The following is a 17,321-nucleotide window of genomic DNA, read 5'->3' as shown; positions in this document are numbered from 1 at the left end:
TCTGCTCCCCCCACACCGAGCCTGCACATGCTGCAGTGCCTGCCCTCAGCATGCAGGGCAGCAGAATTTTCCATAAACAGAAGCAGCTGATCCTGAGTTAGAGATGGGCCCCTGGCTTCCCGAGTCTGGTTAAAGTGGAAATTCAGTGGGCCTTAAGGTGCAGACCCAGCCCAGGTTTGTCCAGAGCGGTCTGGGGGTTTCTGTGGATAAGGCAGAGAGGAGCAGCAGCTCCTGGTGGTTCATTAGTGGAGAAATTGATCTTTTGAGAAGGAATACCCCAAAAACTGGAACCCAGTAAGAGCTGATCTTGCTGGCGCTGTGTTCCTGGGACCAGTAATGTAACATTGCAGCACGTGTGGGACCTTCTCCTCTGCTGTGGGTTTCTCCTCCTCAGGGGTTGTTGCTCTTCTGGAAGTCCCTCACAGCAGAGAAACGCTTTCAGCCCCTAATACCAATTTAATTTATTCATTCTCAGCCTGCCATCCAGCAGTGTGTCCCCCAGGCCCACAGGCAGGTATGCTGTGCTTTCCCAAGGGATGAAGTTTTCTAAGCAGATTAGGAGTGATTATTTCCCGTGCAGCCTGGCCACGGCTGTGGTGCTGCTCCCAAAGGCTGTGCAGATGGAGCAGACACCTTGGACACCGCTCTGCCTCCACTCCTGGGGGAGCAGAGCTGTGCTGGGTGCCAGCCCAGCCCCGAGGGACAGCACAGGCCATCACCTGTGGCTCTTGCAAAGCCCTTTGCTTGCTCAGTGTCCTCCTCCAGAGCATCTCCCGAGTCAAGGGGTGCTGAACATCACCCCACATATGTTCCCAAGCTCCTCTGAGCTCTGGAAATCGTGGGCTAGCATCCCAAAGGGACAGAAATTACAAAAATACAGCCTGGCAGGCACCACGTGAATTACTGCCCATTAGCCGTGGTTTCCCCAATCTCTCCTTTTATAGCTCTTTGTTCTGCTGTGTCAAAACACATTTGTTTACAGGCTTTCAGCGATGATGTTTCCCTGCAAAAATGCTTTTCCTCTAGTTGGGGATTGGTTCCTTTCCCTGGTCAGTAACATCATCACTTGGCACGGGTGGAGTGTTGTGTGTTTCAGCCTGCTGGACCAGGCCCAGGAATCAGCCAGTCTTCAGGGAGCACCAGGAATGCTCACCTGCTCCTGCAGACCAGGCACCAGGAATGCTCAGCCCCTGCTCCTGCAGGGATCCAGGGCACCAGGAATGCTCAGTCCCTGCTCCCGCAGGGATCCAGGGCACCAGGAATGCTCAGCCCCTGCTCCTGCAGGGATCCAGGGCACCAGGAATGCTCAGTCCCCTGGCTCCAGGGCACCAGGAATCCAGCGGCACCTGCAGGACAGGGCACCAGGAGGCCTGCCCTGCAGGGACCAGGGAAAATTGCTAGTCCCTGCGGGTGAACACACCGGAATGGCGGGCCTGACGGAAAATTAAGTTATTGGGGTGAACACAGCCTTATGGCTGCACACAGCTTTGTCACTGCTCCGCTCTCCCGACTCCCTGATGGGACTCAGGGCTGCACTGCCTCTGAACAGGCAATTCCCAGGCTTGGCATTACAGGGAGAGACCCTAAAATGGGAGAGGAAAGTTCTGGAGAGCAGTGGCTCCATCCCTGCCCCAGGCCCGCGGGGAGGGGATGCCTGCTCCAGGGTAAGGGACAGGACACAGGCTGGGATGACACCCTGCCCCGCTGGAGCTGGTGGCTGTGCTCCTGCTCTCTCAGACAGCTGAGCAGCCAGCCCAGCCCCCTTGGCGACATAAATCAGCATCTCCTGCCTGGCCTCTGCATTACTTTTGGCCCAGTTTCTCCAGAGGAGAAGCTGGAGCTCGGTACAGCCTCCCCAGCAGCCCAGCTCTGGGGAGCAGACGTTCACCACGAGCGACTGCTGGAGCTGCCTTTCCTCTCCCCTCCCCACATTCACCCTGGGATCTCTATTTTAACTGAGTTCGTGCAGGAAAAAAAAAACAATTGCTGCTGATTTCTTTTTGGTTCTACTCACTTTGGGCAGCTCCTTGGGAATTTGTAAATAAAGAACCAAGGGAGGGAGAGCACGGAGCACATCCAGCAACACCCAGCTGTGTCCTGGCTGCTGCTCCATGGGATGTCTGTGCTCAGGGCTCTGCAGGGTCCCACCGTGCTCACTGCAGCCCCCAGGGCATGGTCACACCTGCATGTTTTACTGTGTGCTGTGGATAATGACAGCTGAGAGGCAGATAAGGTCAGAGAAGGCCAAAACTTGATTATAATGGTTTGATCCCTGCCTCCCTCTCTGCAGGGTAACTGACAGCCTTATCCTGTTATCCTTATGCATTAGAGGGACTTGATGCTTTCCAGCTCCTCAGTGTTGGTCTGTATCGCCTGACCCTTTGAATAATTGCCTTGAAATGCCAGTGCTGGTTTATTTTCTCTTTGTGTTTTACTGGAAGCAGGGAGGTGGCTGTGGAGCAGTGCCGTCACTGCCTGATCTCTATCTCAGCTGCGTTGGAGTGAGCAGGGATGAGCCAGCTCGGTGCTGACACCATTGCTGGGGTGTTTTTCCAAGCAGAAATGGCTCTCCAGGCAGACAGGGGTGTGCCTGGGACGGGATGGTGCCCACAGCTCTCAGCTCCTGCCTGGCAGTGCCCTCAGCACCCTGTTCCCTCTGACTGAACCAGGATCTCCTGCCCATCCTGCTGCTGCCAACGTGCCTGGCTGTGTGATGGGAAGAGCTGGGGCCTGCCACAACGCTCTGTGTCAGGGCTTCCAGAGCTCTGCACGGGGCTTTTTGGCCAGCCCTTCTGTCACACAGCGTTGTGTCCTGGCTGGCTGAAGCGTGCCCTGGTTCCTGACCTGCCCTGGGCCACTCCAGGTCTGGTTTTCTGCCAGATGCTGCTGGAGGCAGGGCAGGCAGGGCAGGCACCAGGTCCTGGCTGTGCCTGAAACTGAGCCAGGCCAGGCTGGAAGTGGCTCTGCTGCCCACCCTGACCTGAGATTGGCTGGGTGACGTGGCTGAAGCCGTGTGAGCTGAGCCCCTGCCCAGGCAGCCTGGCAGCCCTTCCCCAGCTCTCAGGAGGCAGCAGGACAGCAGGGGCTCTGTGCCGTGTTTGCAGTTGATCTGTGTGTGTTTTCTGAGCTGCCAGGCTGTTCCAGGAGTACAGCTCAGGGCACAGTGCAGGCCTGCTGGGCTGTGGGAAGGGAGGTTTCACAGCCAGGTGAGCGTTTCCCTCCACACCTGCACCCTGCAGGCACCCTGGCTGCTGTAGAACCACTGAATGCTTCGGGTTGGAAGGGATCTTCAAGGCCATCAAGTTCCAAATCCCTGACACACTTTCCACTCTCCCAGCTTGCTCCAAGCCCCATCCAGCCTGGCCTTGGACACTTCCAGGGACGGGGCAGCCACAGCTCCTCTGGGCACCCTGTGCCAGAGCCTCACCGCCCACATACAGAAGAATTTCTTCCCCATATCCCATTTAACCCTGGCCTCTGGCAGTGGAAGCCATTCCCTCCGTCTCCCCAATCCGTTTCTTGTCCGAAGTCCCTCTCCAGCTCTCCTGGAGCCCCTTTAGGCGCTGAAGGGGCTCTGAGCTCTCCCTGGAGCGTCTCTTCTCCAGGCTGGACACCCCAGCAGCGTCCGGAGCAGAGGCGCTCCCTCCCCCTGAGCATCCCCGTGCCTTCCTCTGGGGGGATCTGGGAGCCGCCGGGGGCCGGGCCGTGCTGGCCGCGCCCCCGCCGCTGCCCGCGCCCCCCGCCCCGCAGGCGCCGCCCCCGCCCCGCCCGCCCGCTCCCCTTTGTGCGGCAGCCCCGCCCGCTCCGCGCTCCGCTCCGCTCCCCCGGCACCGCCCGGAGCCGCGGGGCCAGCCCGGCTCGGCCCGGCCTGCTCAGGTGGGTCCGGCCGCCCAGGGGTCTCAGGGGCGCTGGGGAGGAAGGAAGGGAGGGAGGGAACGGGGCGCTCGGGGTGCGCCCGGCAGCGCCGCTCGGGGTGCCCGCTCCGGGGTGCGAGCCCCGGTAGCGGCGTGCGGCACCGAGCCCCAGCCCGCTCCCAGCGACCCCGCCCCGCTGCCCCGGGGCAGCGCCCCTCGCCGCCCGCATCCCGGCCCCGGCGGCTGCCATGGCAACGCCGGGTACCGCGCTTTCCCTCATCCCACCGTTGCCTGGTTACCAGCCCCCCGTGCTGGGGAGGGGATGCCCCGGCCGACCCCGCCCGAGACCACCGAGGGGAGAGCCGGGCACGGGCGGTGCTGCGCAGGGCTGGGGGGAACCGGGGGATCCCGGGGAGATCCCGGGGAGCGGGGGGATCCCGGGGAGCCGGGGGGAGCCGGGGGATCCCGCTCTCGCAGCCCTTGGCAGCGCTCTGGCTCCCGTTGTTCCGTGTTGTAGTAACACCGCGCGTAAACAGCCGAGCGCTCAGCCCGGGAAGGCGGAGGGAGGGAGGGAGGGAAGAGCAGCGTGTCTCTCAGGGTGTGTAATTAATGCTTCCAAAGAAACGGATTTTGGAGTCCATGTGGTGGAACTTGGATCTTGCAGGGATATTTCTGTGGGAGGGAAAGTGACAGGTGGTTTGTGTGGATGTGAATAAGCAGCGTGAAGGAGCAGCCTCTCCTCTCGGGGAAAGCCGTGTGTGGATTGGAATGGAGCACCCATTTTGGCAAGCCCGCAGCGCTCCGAGACGCTGGTGGGTCCCGCTGGGATTTTCAGTCCCGCTGGGTGGTTTTGCTCCCAGTTTGAAACAAAAACACGGAGAATCCCTGCACAACTGGACCGCGGCTCCCAGGAGTGAAGTGGAGAGCTGCCAGCATGGAGTGCCATGGCTGCCAAGCCAGGCCACCTGTGGAACCTGCTGGAGGATATCCTGTGCCTGCAAGGTGTGAGTCTGCCTGCACCCTCCTCCCATCAGCCTCATGGCTCACACTCACCTGGAAATTTTATCTGCTTTGTCTCGACGTGCCCGTTCAGGTAGAACGTGGTGGGGAGCCACAGCTGTGCAGGGTGTGGAGAGCACTCCCTGGCACAGCAAACCAGCAGCTCTGTGTCCAGCTGCTCCCCCGTGTTTGCCTTTCAGGCTGTTTGTGTGTTTGCAAGGTGTAACGAGGCTGCTGAGCTCTGCAGCTGTTGTGTCCCCGAGCATGGAGAGGGCACCGCTGGCACTGGCAGCATGGAGCTGTCCTGTGCTGTGCCAGCCAGGGTCTGTGCCACCTGCCCATCACTCTGTGCTGGGGCAGCGTTGGTGGGCACTGCTGCCTGCCTTGTGCTCTCAGTGGTGACAGCAGAGGAGAGAAGGGAGAAAATGTCTGCTCTGATGTGCTGCAGAGCGTGGCCCTGCTGTGGTACCCAGCACACTCAGGAGTCTCAGACAGCTCCTTGCTGCTCTGCCAGGGTGTTCTGATGGTCTGGGGCACTCTCATCAACAGGACCCTCCAGGGAACCCCTCTTTGTCTCACCTGTGGGATTCTCATGGCTGATGCCCATGCAGAGCCAGGTTCATTCAGCTGGTGCGTGGCCAAACGAGGGTGTGGTGGGTCCAGGCAGCTGCACGGTCAGGTTTACAGCCCTTGGTTATCTGTTAATCAAATAAGGAGGGATCAGGAGCAGCAGACTCCTGTGGGAGGTGATGTTTTGTACCTGCTGGGTTCCCTGGCCAGGCAGCCTTAAGCTCAGCAGGGTTTGCACTGGAGGTTTGCCCCAGTGAAGGATTGGCCTCGCTGCCTCATTGGGGTGTCACTGGGGGGCTGGGGACTCTGCTGAGCCCCACATGGCCAGGCAGCCTTGGCTGAGGATCCTCAATGGTTTAGGGCCAGTTCCATGAGGCTGGAAGAAGCCCTGCAGGAGGCAAGTGGAGTTCTGGGGTACAGGTGAGGGATGGGGTGCTCAGAGACACCCCAAACCAGCAGAAGAGACAATCAGACTGCAGTAAAGCGTGTCTCCCAGCCAGGCAGCCTCTGAATCAGCACTGGGTTTGGGAAGGGCCATCTGCAACAGAATGGCGAGGGCTGGAAATCTCCTCTCCTCTCTCATTTAGCAGCACGAGGCACAACAACAGGCACGTTAATAGGCAGATTGATGCTGACGTGAAATGGCAGAAGAGCCCATCTATGCAGAGCTGGAAATGTCCATTCACACATGCACGCTCTTAAACGCCCCGGGCAACGGAGCGCTGCTGTCACGGTCTGGGGGGCTCTGCACAGAAACCAGAGATTTTAACTGGCTCTGATCTTCGGGAGATGCCCTGAGGACTCCTGACGGAAGGCGGAGGCTGTGCTGTGATGGCTGAGACTTGACAGGGCAGAGCCATGCAAAACAATGAAAAGGAAAAGGGGATTGGAGATCCAATGGCGTTACAAATTCACCTGCCTCGCTCTGGCAGGATTTGCTGCTCTGCAGAGAGCTGAGCCAGGCAGGAGACACTGGGTCTGTCTGCCCGGATTTGCTGCTCCTCTCCTGGCCCGGGCTCCGTGCACGCACACCCGCCAAGCCAGTGGGAACGGGCAAGGAGGGATCCTGCAGGAGGAAGAGGCTGAGGAGGAGCCGTGGCTGTGCTCTGCATGGAGGGAGCGGTGGCTGTGCGTGTGGCAGGGCTGTGAATCATCGGGCAGCTCGCGTGGGTGCGGGCGGCTCCCTGCTCCTGGTGCCAGGGTGTCACCGTGCCCTGTCACCCGGCCCTGTCATCCAGCCTTGTTGGTGTCACTGCTGGCTGTGCTGGGCAGGGAGAACTGACCCTCACTGTGGGGCAGGTCCTGCCTCTGGCAGCACTGGGTTAATCCCCCAATGTGACCGTGTTCACAGGGGTCCCAGGATGGGGGAAGAAACGAGAATGTTGACTCCATGTTTCAGAAGGCTTGATTTATTATTTTATAATATATATTATATTAAAACTATACTAAAATAATTTTAAAAAGGATTTCATCAGAAGGCTAGCTAAGAATAGAAAAAGAAGGAATGATAACAAAGGCTTATGACTGACTGAGACAGTCCAGACAGCTGGACTGTGACTGGCCATTGATTAGAAACAACCACATGACACCAATCACAGATCCACCTGTTGAATTCCAGAGCAGCAGATAACCATTGTTTAGATTTTGTTCCTGAGGCCTCTCAGCTTCTCAGGAGAAAAAATCCTAAGGAAAGGATTTTTCTGAAATATGTCTGTGACACCCCAACCCACTCTCATCCACACCCTCCCAGAGAACAGCAAACTCCGTGTACTTCCTCGCTCTGTGGCTGCTTCCTGCCCCTGAGCCTCACAAATTCCTGCTGCCTCCTCCTGCCACCAGCTCATCTATGGGGGTAGGGATGGTGGGAAGATACCTGGTGTCCCTCAAAAAGCAGCAGGCTGAGCTGGGGTGAGAGGGAAGGCGAGTTCTGGACGCTGCTGTCGGCCTTTCTCCGCGTTTCACCGGATCTCACAGTTTTAACAGGAAACCCCCTTGTGTTGGTTGAGTCACAGGCATTGCCACTGCCCGTGCTGACTCCAAACTTTGTGTCGCCAATGGGGAGAAAACGAGGAAAGATCTGGGCTGTGGGACGTGGCAGCTGCTGTTTTCCTCTCCTCTCCTGTGCCAAGGCACAGCTGGAGTCAGCATGAGGCAAGGCAGGAGCGGGGAGAGCGGCAAACCCTCGGCAGTGCTCGCTCTTCTCACTTTATTTCAGCTTCAGGAAGAGGTGGGTGGGCCAGCTTGGAGCAACCCAAAAAACCTGTGGCTCTTTGCAAGGCATATGCTCCCTTGGAGGAGAGCTGGGCTGGTTTGCGCTGCGCGGCGCCGTGTTTGCCTTCGGAGCAGGGGCGCTGCCAACCCTGGCGGCTCACTCGTGCAGAGATAAGGCTGAGCGCAAGCAAGTGTGTGAATTCTAGGAACTGAGATGGAAAAACAAAGAGCATATGTGTGCTGCGTGCTTGGCTCGGCCCGGCAGCGAACTCCGCCGCGCTGCGTGCGGGGAGCCAAACGCTGAGCAAAGGGTTTGGGGTGGGGTGTGTGTGGCTGGGCAGGGCCCAGTGCCACGTGGAGGGGCTCAGGGCAGGAAATAACACAAAATTCCCCGAGTGTGTTCTTCAGGGAATGCGCCAGCAGCAGGCAAACAGCAGCAAAACAGTAAAAATCTGAAAATCTGATTAATGATTTGTTTGAGAAATATGGGAGCCAATTAATATCGATCACAGCACGAGAGCTGGGTCACAGCCCTTGTGCACACACAGAGCCCTCACGGGGGTAAAGTGACTGATTTTGCAGCTTCCAACGCGAGAGAAGGGGCATGTGCAGCTCGCAGTGACTGTGTCACCAGCTGTGGGCTCTTTGTGTGTGTTTCTAAGGGCTGCTAATTACCCCGAAATCTGCATCTCAGCAAGCGAGGGGGTTTGTCTGCCCCGCGCTCACAATGGCCCGGCAGCTGCAGCAGAGGGGGATGAAACCCTCCAGTGTTCGGATAAACACTTCGCCTTAGGAATGCAAAGCGTGGGAGGGAGGGAGGGAGGGAGGGAGGGAGGGAGGGACGGGAGCTACCCTGGGATGCCGCTGGTTGTGATGAGCAAGGCGGGATCTGGGAGGGTCGGTGCGGCTCCCACCTCTGTGGGTGCGCTGGGAGCTGCTGGGGCCGGCTCTGGTGGGCACTGCCAGCCTGCTCCGTGCCAGTCCCGGGAGTGTGGAGCACAAACTGCGGGAAGGGGCCGTGGAAGGGTCTGGGGGACCCCAGCGGGGCCGGCCGGGCTGGGCTGGAGGTTGCCGCGGAATCAGGTCAGGCTCCGCAGGGGCTGCTGAAGAGCGGCACTGTGCCTCGTCAGCGAGCTGCATTCCTGCCGTGTCCAGGGCCCCTTCCTTATCGGCACTAATCCAGCGCGGCAGCTGCAACCGCTCCGCAGCACTCGGCGCTCCCGATAACCTCCCGAGCCAGCAGCCAGCCCTATCCGTGCCCCAGACCATGTATGGGCACCCAGCCCGGCGCCGGGGCACGGGGTGAGCGCCTGGCACCGCTGACCCCGCAGGCAGAGCCCCGCGGAGCCGCGGGGACACTGAGGCAGCGGCCGGCCTGGCACCACCCACCCCGCTCCGAGCGGCTGCATCAGCCCAGCCCTCTCCTGCCAGCTGTGCCCCCGCGGAAAACCGGGTGTGCAGTGCGGGACGGGGAGCAGCTCCCCCTGTCCCCTGGCTGTCCCCTGGGGGCTGCAGGAGGGATGCTGCAGCCGGCTGTGGGTAGCGACGCCCTCCCTGGGCAGAGCAGCGCTGCCCGGCCCGTCCCAGCAGCGAAGGTGCCCATCCCAAGTGCAGCTGGGGACACTGGGGACGTGTCCCCCTGCCCGAGCTGGCACGGAGCGTCACAGCCCGGCCACAGCGTCCTCAGAGCCGGGGGGAACGGTCCGAGCTCCGGCCGGGTGTCCCCGGTGAAGGGACAGGGACAGGAGGAGAGGCCGAGATTATTTCTGGCCTCTCCTTGCTGCTGCAGGGAGCCCGGAGGGCGAGCGTGTCTTTGAGCTCAGTCCCACCAGGGCCACTGGCCTCATTGCGGGACTGTAATTGCTCTGCTAATTGGGACAGATCATCACCAGGGGCCGGGTCGGGGGCTGATGGCCGGGGCCGTGCCGAGGGGAGCCCTGGGATGCTCAAAACCAATGAAGTTTTAAGAGCAAATGTAGGAAGAGCAAACTAGAATTGTTCTTCTTGCCTCTTCTTCCGTGGTGTCTCTTAAATGTTCTCGAGAAAGTTTTTAATTGAAACGAAAACCACATTAAAAAAAATAATAATCCCAAGTGTGAATAGAGCCTGTCCCAGTTTAGAGGCTGGAAATATTCAGCAAACTGGTTAAGTGATGCCAGCTTCTCCCAAAGACAGCAGGATTTAGGCTTGAGTGTTTTAGCAAACTAGGGTAACTGTAAATCCAGCCTCTTTTTTTTTATTATTTTTGTCTCTATGGAGGTTCAGGTTGAGTATTAGGAAAAGGTTCTTCCTCCAGAGGGTGCTGGCACTGCCCAGGCTCCCCAGGGAATGGGCACAAAGGCTGCCAGAGCTCCAGGAGCATTTGGACAGCACTGCCAGGGATGCCCAGGGTGGGATTGTTGGGCTGTTGGCCCCATTGCCTGCAGAGCAAACTTGAGACTGCCCTGAGGTTTATGCCAAGTGGAGACGGTCGAAAATGCATCCAAAATAAATCTGTCTGGCTGCTGAACCCCTTCCCTTCCTGCCTCTGAACTGCTGGGCTGGGCACAGCGATGGCACTGCGTGCCCTGGGTGGTTCCTAGGACCAGCCTGGCTCTCCCCAGGGCATGGGCTGGCCCTGCCTGCCCACACAGCCAGCCACGGGCTGTCTGCAGCTCCCCGTGCTCCCTGGCCTCGTCCCAGTGCCCTCCTGAGGTATCTGGTGCTGACAGCCTCTCTCCCCTCTCTCCCAGCAGCCATGGAGGCCGTGCTCATCTTCCTGTGCTCCCTGCTGGTGCCCGCAGCCCTGGCAGACGGTACGTGCCCTACCTGTGCTGCCCCACACACCTCAGGAACGGGCTGGGGAACCCCTGGAACAGCCTCCACACGGACCCAAGGGGGCTGGAGGGGGTGTGGGGCAGCAGCCATGAGAGCCCCAGAGTTTGTGGGGAGCTGCCAGGGCTCAGCCAGGGGCTCACTCACCTCGCCCCCTTTGCTCATTTCCAGTGGCCACGCAGGAGAAGGAGGAGGAGGATCCCTTTAACTATGGTGAGTGAGCACGGCTGGGCGTGGGGGTGGCCCTGGGTGTGCCATGGGCAGCAGAGAGCTGTCCCCTCCCTAGAGCCAGCAGGAACGAGCCCTGTGTGTCCCCCCCCAGATTACCAGAGCCTGAGGATCGGGGGGCTGGTGTTCGCCGTGGTCCTGTTCACCGTGGGCATTCTCCTCATCCTCAGTGAGTCGGGGATGTGGTGGGTGCTGGGCTGGCAGGTCGGGCTGCAGGGGCTGTTCCCGTGGTGGGAAAGGCCTCGTCCCATTCCCCCTTGGGCCACACTGATGTTGCTTCTCTCCCCTTGCAGGCAGGAGGTGCAGGTGCAGTTTCAAGCAGAAGCCCAGGTGAGTGCTGGGGAGCACCTCCCTTGGAAAGCCCCTCTGGATCTCCTGGGCTCCCTCTCACAGCTGGCAGAGGGGCTGCACTCCCTGGGTGTCCCTTTGGGGTGCCCAAACTGGAGGAGCAGCTCTGCCTGCTCCCCATGCCCCTTCCTGGCCACCCCAGCCCCTGATGGGCTCAGATCCCAGCCCTGATGGGGCTCAGATCCCAGCCCTGATGGGCTCAGATCCCAGCCCTGATGGGCTCAGATCCCAGCTCTGCCCTCACCGTGCTCCTCTCCTTGCAGGGCTCCAGGGGACGAGGAGGCTCAGGCAGAGAACCTGATCACCTCGAACGGTAAGGTCGCAGTGCTGGGGTCACAGTGCTGGGGTCACTGTGCCACCTCCCCCTGCCACAGCCCCCTCCCTGCTGGGCAGGCACCACAAACCCCTCTGCTCTTCCCTTTGCAGCAACGGCGGCACAGAAGGCAGAGAACTGAGCAGGAGCCAATGCTGTGAGTCCAGGCCAGGCTGGGTGGGGGAATCAGGGTGGGAGGGACAGCTGGGGGTGACTGAGGGGCTCTGAGCAGACCAGTGGGACTGGGCAGCTCTGCATCCCTGGGATGGGATGGGGACGAGCCCTGGTGGGGTCCACAGCAGGGAAACTCAGTGCTGGTGAGGGCCTGAGTGTCCACAGGCAGCCCAGCAGGAACAGGAAGCATCTGTCCGGATTTTCCCTTGTGTTACACTTCCTTTTCTGCTGCTCCTCCACCCCCGAGTGGTTTTGGCTTTAGGGTGTTGAGAAAGCTGGGTGTGAACTCCTCACTCTGAGCTCCCCGAGCTCCTGGCTGTGCCCTGCTGGGGACAGGGGGGAGGCTGGAGCTGTGCTGGCAGCAGTGTGGGGAGAGCCTGACCCCTGCTCTGCTCCCCACGCAGAGCCAGAGACCCCAGGAGGGACACCCAGAGCGCAGATGCCCGTGGCCTGTGAGGAGACTGAAATCCCAGCAGCAGGAACCTCTCAGGAGCCGTGGGGCTGCCGTGTCCGTGTCCCTCTCTGTGCTCCAGCACCGGTTCTCTGTCCCTAACCCCACTAAACTCTGCTCACCGTCCTCTCTGCCTCCCGTGGTGTGACACGTCGCTGTGAGATGATCCTTACCTCTAGGGCTAGTTGTTGCTGGTGTTGTAATCGTGACTTTCTCCTCACCCTTCTCGTGCTGTGCGTGTGGTTCGGGCTCTGTAGGACTGGCAGGTCGCTGCCCTTTGGGGTGCCTGGGGACAGGGAGTGTGGGCCGTGGGTCAGGGACCCCCATTCCATGCCCAGGGCCAGCAGCACAGCCCCCCTGGCTTTGGGCAGGGCTTGGGGACCCGCAGTGCCCTGGGGACCTGCCCAGCCATTTCAGGGCCCCATTTCAGCAATAACCCCCTGCATGCCCCAGCCTAAAAACAGCCATGGTGGGAATGAGCCAGGCAGGGACATCCCATGGCTCAGCCCTCCTCGCTGGGGTCGCTGGGGTGCTGGATTCAGGGCTGAAGGGAGCTCTCCTGCCTCTCCTGCTGGGCACTCCCTGCCAAGGAGCTGTTTCTGTCCCTGGGCAGACCTGTGCACGCTGCTTTAAGTGTGAGGCAAGGCTGTGGTGGCAGAGGAGCCCGTGAGGTCCCCAGCACGGTGACGCTGTGGCTGAGGGCAGCAGCACTGCAGTGACCTCACTGACCAGCGCAAACCAGCTCCTGCCCGTGAGCCACAGCTGGGTGGGTGGCACAGTCTGAGGGCTAAAGGGAACCAGAGATCCTCTCTGTGCTTGTCTCTGGCACAGAAGGGGCAGTGGCATCTCCTCCTGGTGCTCCCTGCCCCTGCTGGCACCTTGTCACCCCCTGTGCCACCCGTCTCAGTGCTGTGTGTTGTCCCATGGTGGTTCTGTGTCACCCCCTGTGCCAGCTGTGCCCTCTCCCCATGGAGCAGCAGCGAGTGGCACTGGGTGATCCTTGGGGCTTTTGCACGCCTGAGCTTGCACTGTGACAACGTGCTGAGCCCAGAGGTCATTGTCACCCTGTGTCCTCTCATGGGTCAGAGGCAAACCTGTGATTTTTGGCTCTTCCCCTCATCCACGGGCAGGTAAAACCTCGGCTGGGGCTGGGGACTGCCAGCTTGGGTGAGGCAGCAGTGGGGGGTGCCCAGGGCTTCACTGAAACCCCTCAGGGTGCCATGCCCACTCCAGGAAGGGGGTCCTGTCCCCCAGGATGGTTTTGAGAGGAGTTTCTGCTGTGTCCATCCCACTGTGGTGGCCCTGCCTCCAGCGTGCTCCGTGTCCCTGCATGCTCAGCATCACTGGGTGGCACCGGGAAGCTCTGTCCCGTCCGTGCCAGGCAGAGGGGCCGTGTCTCTCGTGTTGTGTCCCTTCCCTCTGTCCTGGCTGTTGCAGAGGGCTCCCGGGCAGGGCAGACCCCGGCCCGGCCCCCGAGTGTCACGGTGTGTGTCCCGGTGCTGTCCCTAGTGTGCCGTCGGTGTTACCACGAAACAAAGAGCTCCCTGTGGTGTGTAAAATGGCCAAACCCTGACTGTTGTAAAATAAACTGAGCTATTGTGTCTCCTTTTAAATAGGCGAGTGTGCTGCTGTGCTGGGGGGCTGGTGTGCTCTGTGCTGTGACCTAAGGGGAAAGGAATAAAATGTCGTTTCTATCGGTGCCTGCCTGCCTTGTCTCGCGGGCCGTGGCGTTCCCAGGGCAGCCTGGCAGCTTCCCACGCCGTCCCAGGGTCAGGGGAGCGGGGGCAGCGCCCCGGGCAGCACAGCCGGGCTTTGTGCCGGCCGAGCCTCCTCCTGCTCCCTCTGCAGCTCAGCCAGAGCCGGAGCCCGTGGGAAGGGAGCGCGGGGGCGCGGCCGCGGGCACTTTTGTCCCTCGGTTTTTTGGGAACCGCTGTGTCCGGTTCTGAGGGCGCTCCTACGGACACTTTTGTCCCTCGGATTTTCGGGAGCCGCTGTGTCGCGCTGCTGGCGCGCCGCTCCGGCGGATGCTGAGCGCTGCCAGGGCGCGGTGACAGCGCTGACAGCGGAGCCGCTGTGACGGCCCCACCTGGGGCAGCGCCCTCCTGGGGCTTGGCAGCGCCCCGTGGCACCGGGGTCGGGCTGCCGGGGGCTCCGGGGCTCTGCCAGCCCTGCCGAGGGGAGCGTCCCTCGGGGCCGGCTTCCCCCCGGCCACCCCAGCCCGGCCGGGTTAATCGGCTCGCGCGCGTGACTCCCGCTCGCTGATGGCGAGATTAGAGCAAACTGGATTGTACAGCCCCGCTGGCAGCTGGCCACGCCGGGCCCGGGGCTGGCACCGCCCGGGGAGGGGCTCGGCATCCTGGTGCCCACCGCCCGCAGGGATGCGCCACGGCCATCGCCGTGCTGCCGGGCCCGGGAGGGCTCGGAGCCGGCACGGAGGGGCTGGCCCGGCCGAGGGGGGACACCCTCGGTGCCAGGCTGGCAGGACGGGCCGTGCTGCCCGCTCCTCTCCAGCAAAAGGCAGTCGCAGCCTGTGTGGAGCCCATCCCTCGGCCGGGCACCGCGGCAGGAGGCGAAGCCCAGCAGGGCGGACAATGGGAACGGGAGGCAGGGCAGGGACAAGGACACGCAGCTCGGGGTGCCCAGCCCTCCCCACGGTTGGCACGGTGGGTGCTGCCCCTGCCCTTCCCTCCCCTCCCTCTTCCCCAAAGGCGGGCGGGAGCCCTGTGCCTCCCCTCGTGACTGCGATAAACATTACACCGAGGCCATTAATGTTTAATGAGGTTTGTCTCCCAATTAATGCGCGTTCCCGTGGGTGCCCACTCGCAGAGCGAGGCGCCCGCCGGAGCGACGACACGCCGAGGCCATGGGTGACGGTAAGGACAGCCACCTCCACGGGGACACCTCCCTGCAGCAGCAGCGCCCGGCCCTCCCACCGCGGGGGAAGCTCTCGGTGAGGATTTGGGGTGGGCACACGCGGGGTTGGATCCTCAGAGCTCCACAGCCCCCTGGCACATCGGTGCCAGCCGGTGTTCGGCTTCTCCTGGGGGTGATTTCTCCTTCCAGCTGCTCCCGGCAGAGGGCTGAGCTGTCAGGTAAGGTGGCTGGAGTGGTGACACGGTGACGAGCTCGGTGACACCGAGGGGGGTTGTTGGGGTGCCTCTGGTGCGAGGTGTGAGCCCCAGGGGTTGTTCAGTCTGAGCTCTGAGGGGACAGAGCCGTTTTGGAGTCCTGCAGGCAGTGGCACTTCCCGAGGGGGCACTGGGTCCTGCCTGCAGCTGCACCTGGAGCTCCCGAGCATCCTGCAAGCGCAGCCTGCAGTGCATGCCGTGAATTTGCCCAGGATCCTGCAATTTGTCCAGCATCCTCCAAGTGCAGCCTGCAGTGCATCCCGTGAATTTGCCCAGGACGTTAAAGCTCCCGGGATGAGACCCATGATTTTCCTGGCTCAGCTGCGTGCCAAGGAGGTCACAGCACGGCCACTTGCAGCCCTCGGTGCTGCTCTCTCCCACCTCCACACTGTGAGGACGTGGCTCTCACTGGAGTTTCTCCTCTTTTCAGAGCAAGTGCCTGAGCAGGGCCAGGACAGGTTCAGCTACGGTGAGTGCGTGCCCGGGGCTCGGGCAGGGGGACGGGCAGCCCCTGCCGCTCTGCCGTGGGCTCTGGGAGAGGCTCGGGCTGGCCTGACACCTCCTGGCCGTGCTCCTGCCCAGACTATGACACCATCCGCAACGGGGGGCTGATCTTCGCCGTCGTGGCTTTTGTCATCGGGCTCCTCATCATCCTCAGTAAGTGCCTGGGTGGGTCGGACACCCCTGGGCTCTGCTCTGTGCTCCACTCAGACCCTCCTCTGGTCGGGAGGGGGCTGGGGGTCACCCACCCTGCCCCACAGCAGCAGGGGTGGGCACAGCTTGCCCCTGGGGCTGCCTGGGAACTTTCCATCCAGGCACGCTCCCAGCACAGGGCGAGTTGGGAGGGAGACCACGTAAATATTTTGTGTTTCCCTGCCAGCGCCCGGGCTTCAGAGGGAAGGTCACTCATTAAAAATAGCAGAGAAAACTCTGACATTTCCAGAGAGGGGAGCCAGCGTTCCCAGAGCCCTCAAACCTCGGCAGCTCCCAGACTGACCCGGTGCCAAGTGTCAGCACTGTGGCCCTGCCAGGGTGTTCTGTGCCGCTCTGTGCAGGGTGGCCGCAGTCACAGCTGCTGCAAGGATGGTACTCGCTAATTTTAGGGGAAAAACCATAGAAACCAGCAGCATTTGCAACCATGGGGCAGCTGGAGCAGGAGCCTGTGGGCAGTGCCAGGGCTGCAGGGTGGCTGGGATGGGGTGGGGGGGCTCAGCCTCAGTCGCTCCTCTCGCCCCCAGGCCAGCGGTTCCACTGCGGAGGGAGGAAGAAGAGGAGGTGGGTATTGGGTTTTCATCTCTGCTGCCTGTTCCAGTCCTGCCAGCTGACAGGGCCAGGGTTCAGCCCCTGTTCGCCCCTCTCTCAGCCACGTTGCCCAGTGTAACACTCCCCCCTTTGCTTTTTGCTCCGCAGACAAGGGAACGAGGACGAGCTGTAGGTGCAGGTAGGAGCTCCCTGTGCCGGGCAGCGATGCTCTGGGGTACTCGTGCTCCAGGAACCACTCCTCTGGGGTCTGTCCCGGGAGGAGAGGGGCTGGGCCACGCTGGCCATGTCACCCTCCCTCTCTCCAGCTCCAGAGCTGCAGTGCCCCCATGGAAGCAGAGCTGCAGCTGAAGCCCAGCACTCCCGGCCAGCGGCCACCCCTCACCCCGCTCCAGTGGATCCATTACCCCGCAGAGCCAGAAGGCAAATTACCCTCGTGCTTCCCCCTCTCTTAGACGCAGCGAGAGTTCCTTGGCTAATAAAGTTCGAGCTCTGAGAGGTTAAACTGCGCGCCCGAGGCGTTTGAATCGCCCACTCTCCTGGCCTGGCTCCAATCCCTTTTCTGCCCTGCAGACCCAGGAAAGGCTCCCGCAGCCCGAGGCGTGGGGCAGCCGCCTCCGCCCTGGCTTTGCTCCGGATGTTTCTTCTCCCGGCTGCGGGTCCTGGATCCTGCGGCACCTCCCTGTCCCTTGGGATGCCCAGGCAGCAGCTGGCAGCACTGCGGGCTCTTTGTGTTCTCGTATCTGGCTGGGATGGGGTTAATTCTCTCCCTGGCAGCCCCGGCTGTGCTGGGCTGTGTGCTGGGAGCTGGGGAGGTGTTGGGAGCGCTCCAGTTCTGGTTCCTGCTGCTCCCACGGCAGCGCTGTCCCTGGGGTGGGCAGGATCCGGCAGGGGACACGGCCAGGACAGCCCCGAAGTGACCAAAGGGACATTCCAGAGCAGGAATGTGACACCTGCTCAGGTGGAGAAGA

At 61.6% G+C, this 17,321-nt stretch overlaps 2 protein-coding genes across 3 annotated transcripts; both read left to right on the top strand.

Moving 5' to 3' along the window:
* The first annotated feature begins 3,788 nt into the window (after window positions 1–3,788).
* Window positions 3,789–13,661, top strand: FXYD6 (FXYD domain containing ion transport regulator 6). Of its 2 annotated transcripts, none has more exons than XM_030965016.1 (8): window positions 3,789–3,876; window positions 10,367–10,429; window positions 10,620–10,661; window positions 10,771–10,845; window positions 10,970–11,006; window positions 11,288–11,337; window positions 11,451–11,494; window positions 11,916–13,661. In XM_030965016.1, the coding sequence occupies exons 2-7, from the start codon at window positions 10,372–10,374 to the stop codon at window positions 11,477–11,479; spliced, it is 291 nt and encodes a 96-aa protein (XP_030820876.1). In that variant the 5' UTR covers window positions 3,789–3,876; window positions 10,367–10,371; the 3' UTR covers window positions 11,480–11,494; window positions 11,916–13,661. The 2 variants fall into 2 exon arrangements, with proteins under 2 accessions (XP_030820876.1, XP_030820875.1); XM_030965015.1 differs by having other exon boundaries at window positions 3,805–3,876; window positions 10,370–10,429.
* Window positions 13,662–14,825: 1,164 nt separating this feature from the next.
* On the top strand, window positions 14,826–16,818 carry FXYD2 (FXYD domain containing ion transport regulator 2). Its single transcript, XM_030965017.1, has 6 exons — window positions 14,826–14,835; window positions 15,521–15,559; window positions 15,673–15,747; window positions 16,329–16,365; window positions 16,501–16,531; window positions 16,659–16,818. The coding sequence occupies exons 1-5, from the start codon at window positions 14,826–14,828 to the stop codon at window positions 16,523–16,525; spliced, it is 186 nt and encodes a 61-aa protein (XP_030820877.1). The 3' UTR covers window positions 16,526–16,531; window positions 16,659–16,818.
* The last annotated feature ends 503 nt before the right edge of the window (window positions 16,819–17,321 follow it).

The sequence above is a fragment of the Camarhynchus parvulus genome, chromosome 24 (genome assembly GCF_901933205.1).
Source record: "Camarhynchus parvulus chromosome 24, STF_HiC, whole genome shotgun sequence".
Classification (NCBI taxonomy): domain Eukaryota; kingdom Metazoa; phylum Chordata; class Aves; order Passeriformes; family Thraupidae; genus Camarhynchus; species Camarhynchus parvulus.
The sequence above is the reverse complement of the archived record's forward strand: the minus strand, read 5'-3'. Positions and strand labels throughout refer to the sequence as shown.

What these genes read in the sequence shown, in the direction of transcription:
- FXYD6 (XM_030965016.1), top strand. Translation starts at nt 10,372, where the DNA reads ATGGAGGCCGTGCTCATCTTCCTGTGCTCCCTGCTGGTGCCCGCAGCC. An exon ending in GGAGGATCCCTTTAACTATG is followed by an intron (nt 10,662 to 10,770) that starts GTGAGTGAGCAC and finishes GTCCCCCCCCAG; the next exon opens with ATTACCAGAGCCTGAGGATC. An exon ending in GGGCATTCTCCTCATCCTCA is followed by an intron (nt 10,846 to 10,969) that starts GTGAGTCGGGGA and finishes CTCCCCTTGCAG; the next exon opens with GCAGGAGGTGCAGGTGCAGT.
- FXYD2 (XM_030965017.1), top strand. An exon ending in CCAGGACAGGTTCAGCTACG is followed by an intron (nt 15,560 to 15,672) that starts GTGAGTGCGTGC and finishes GCTCCTGCCCAG; the next exon opens with ACTATGACACCATCCGCAAC. An exon ending in GGAGGGAGGAAGAAGAGGAG is followed by an intron (nt 16,366 to 16,500) that starts GTGGGTATTGGG and finishes TTTGCTCCGCAG; the next exon opens with ACAAGGGAACGAGGACGAGC.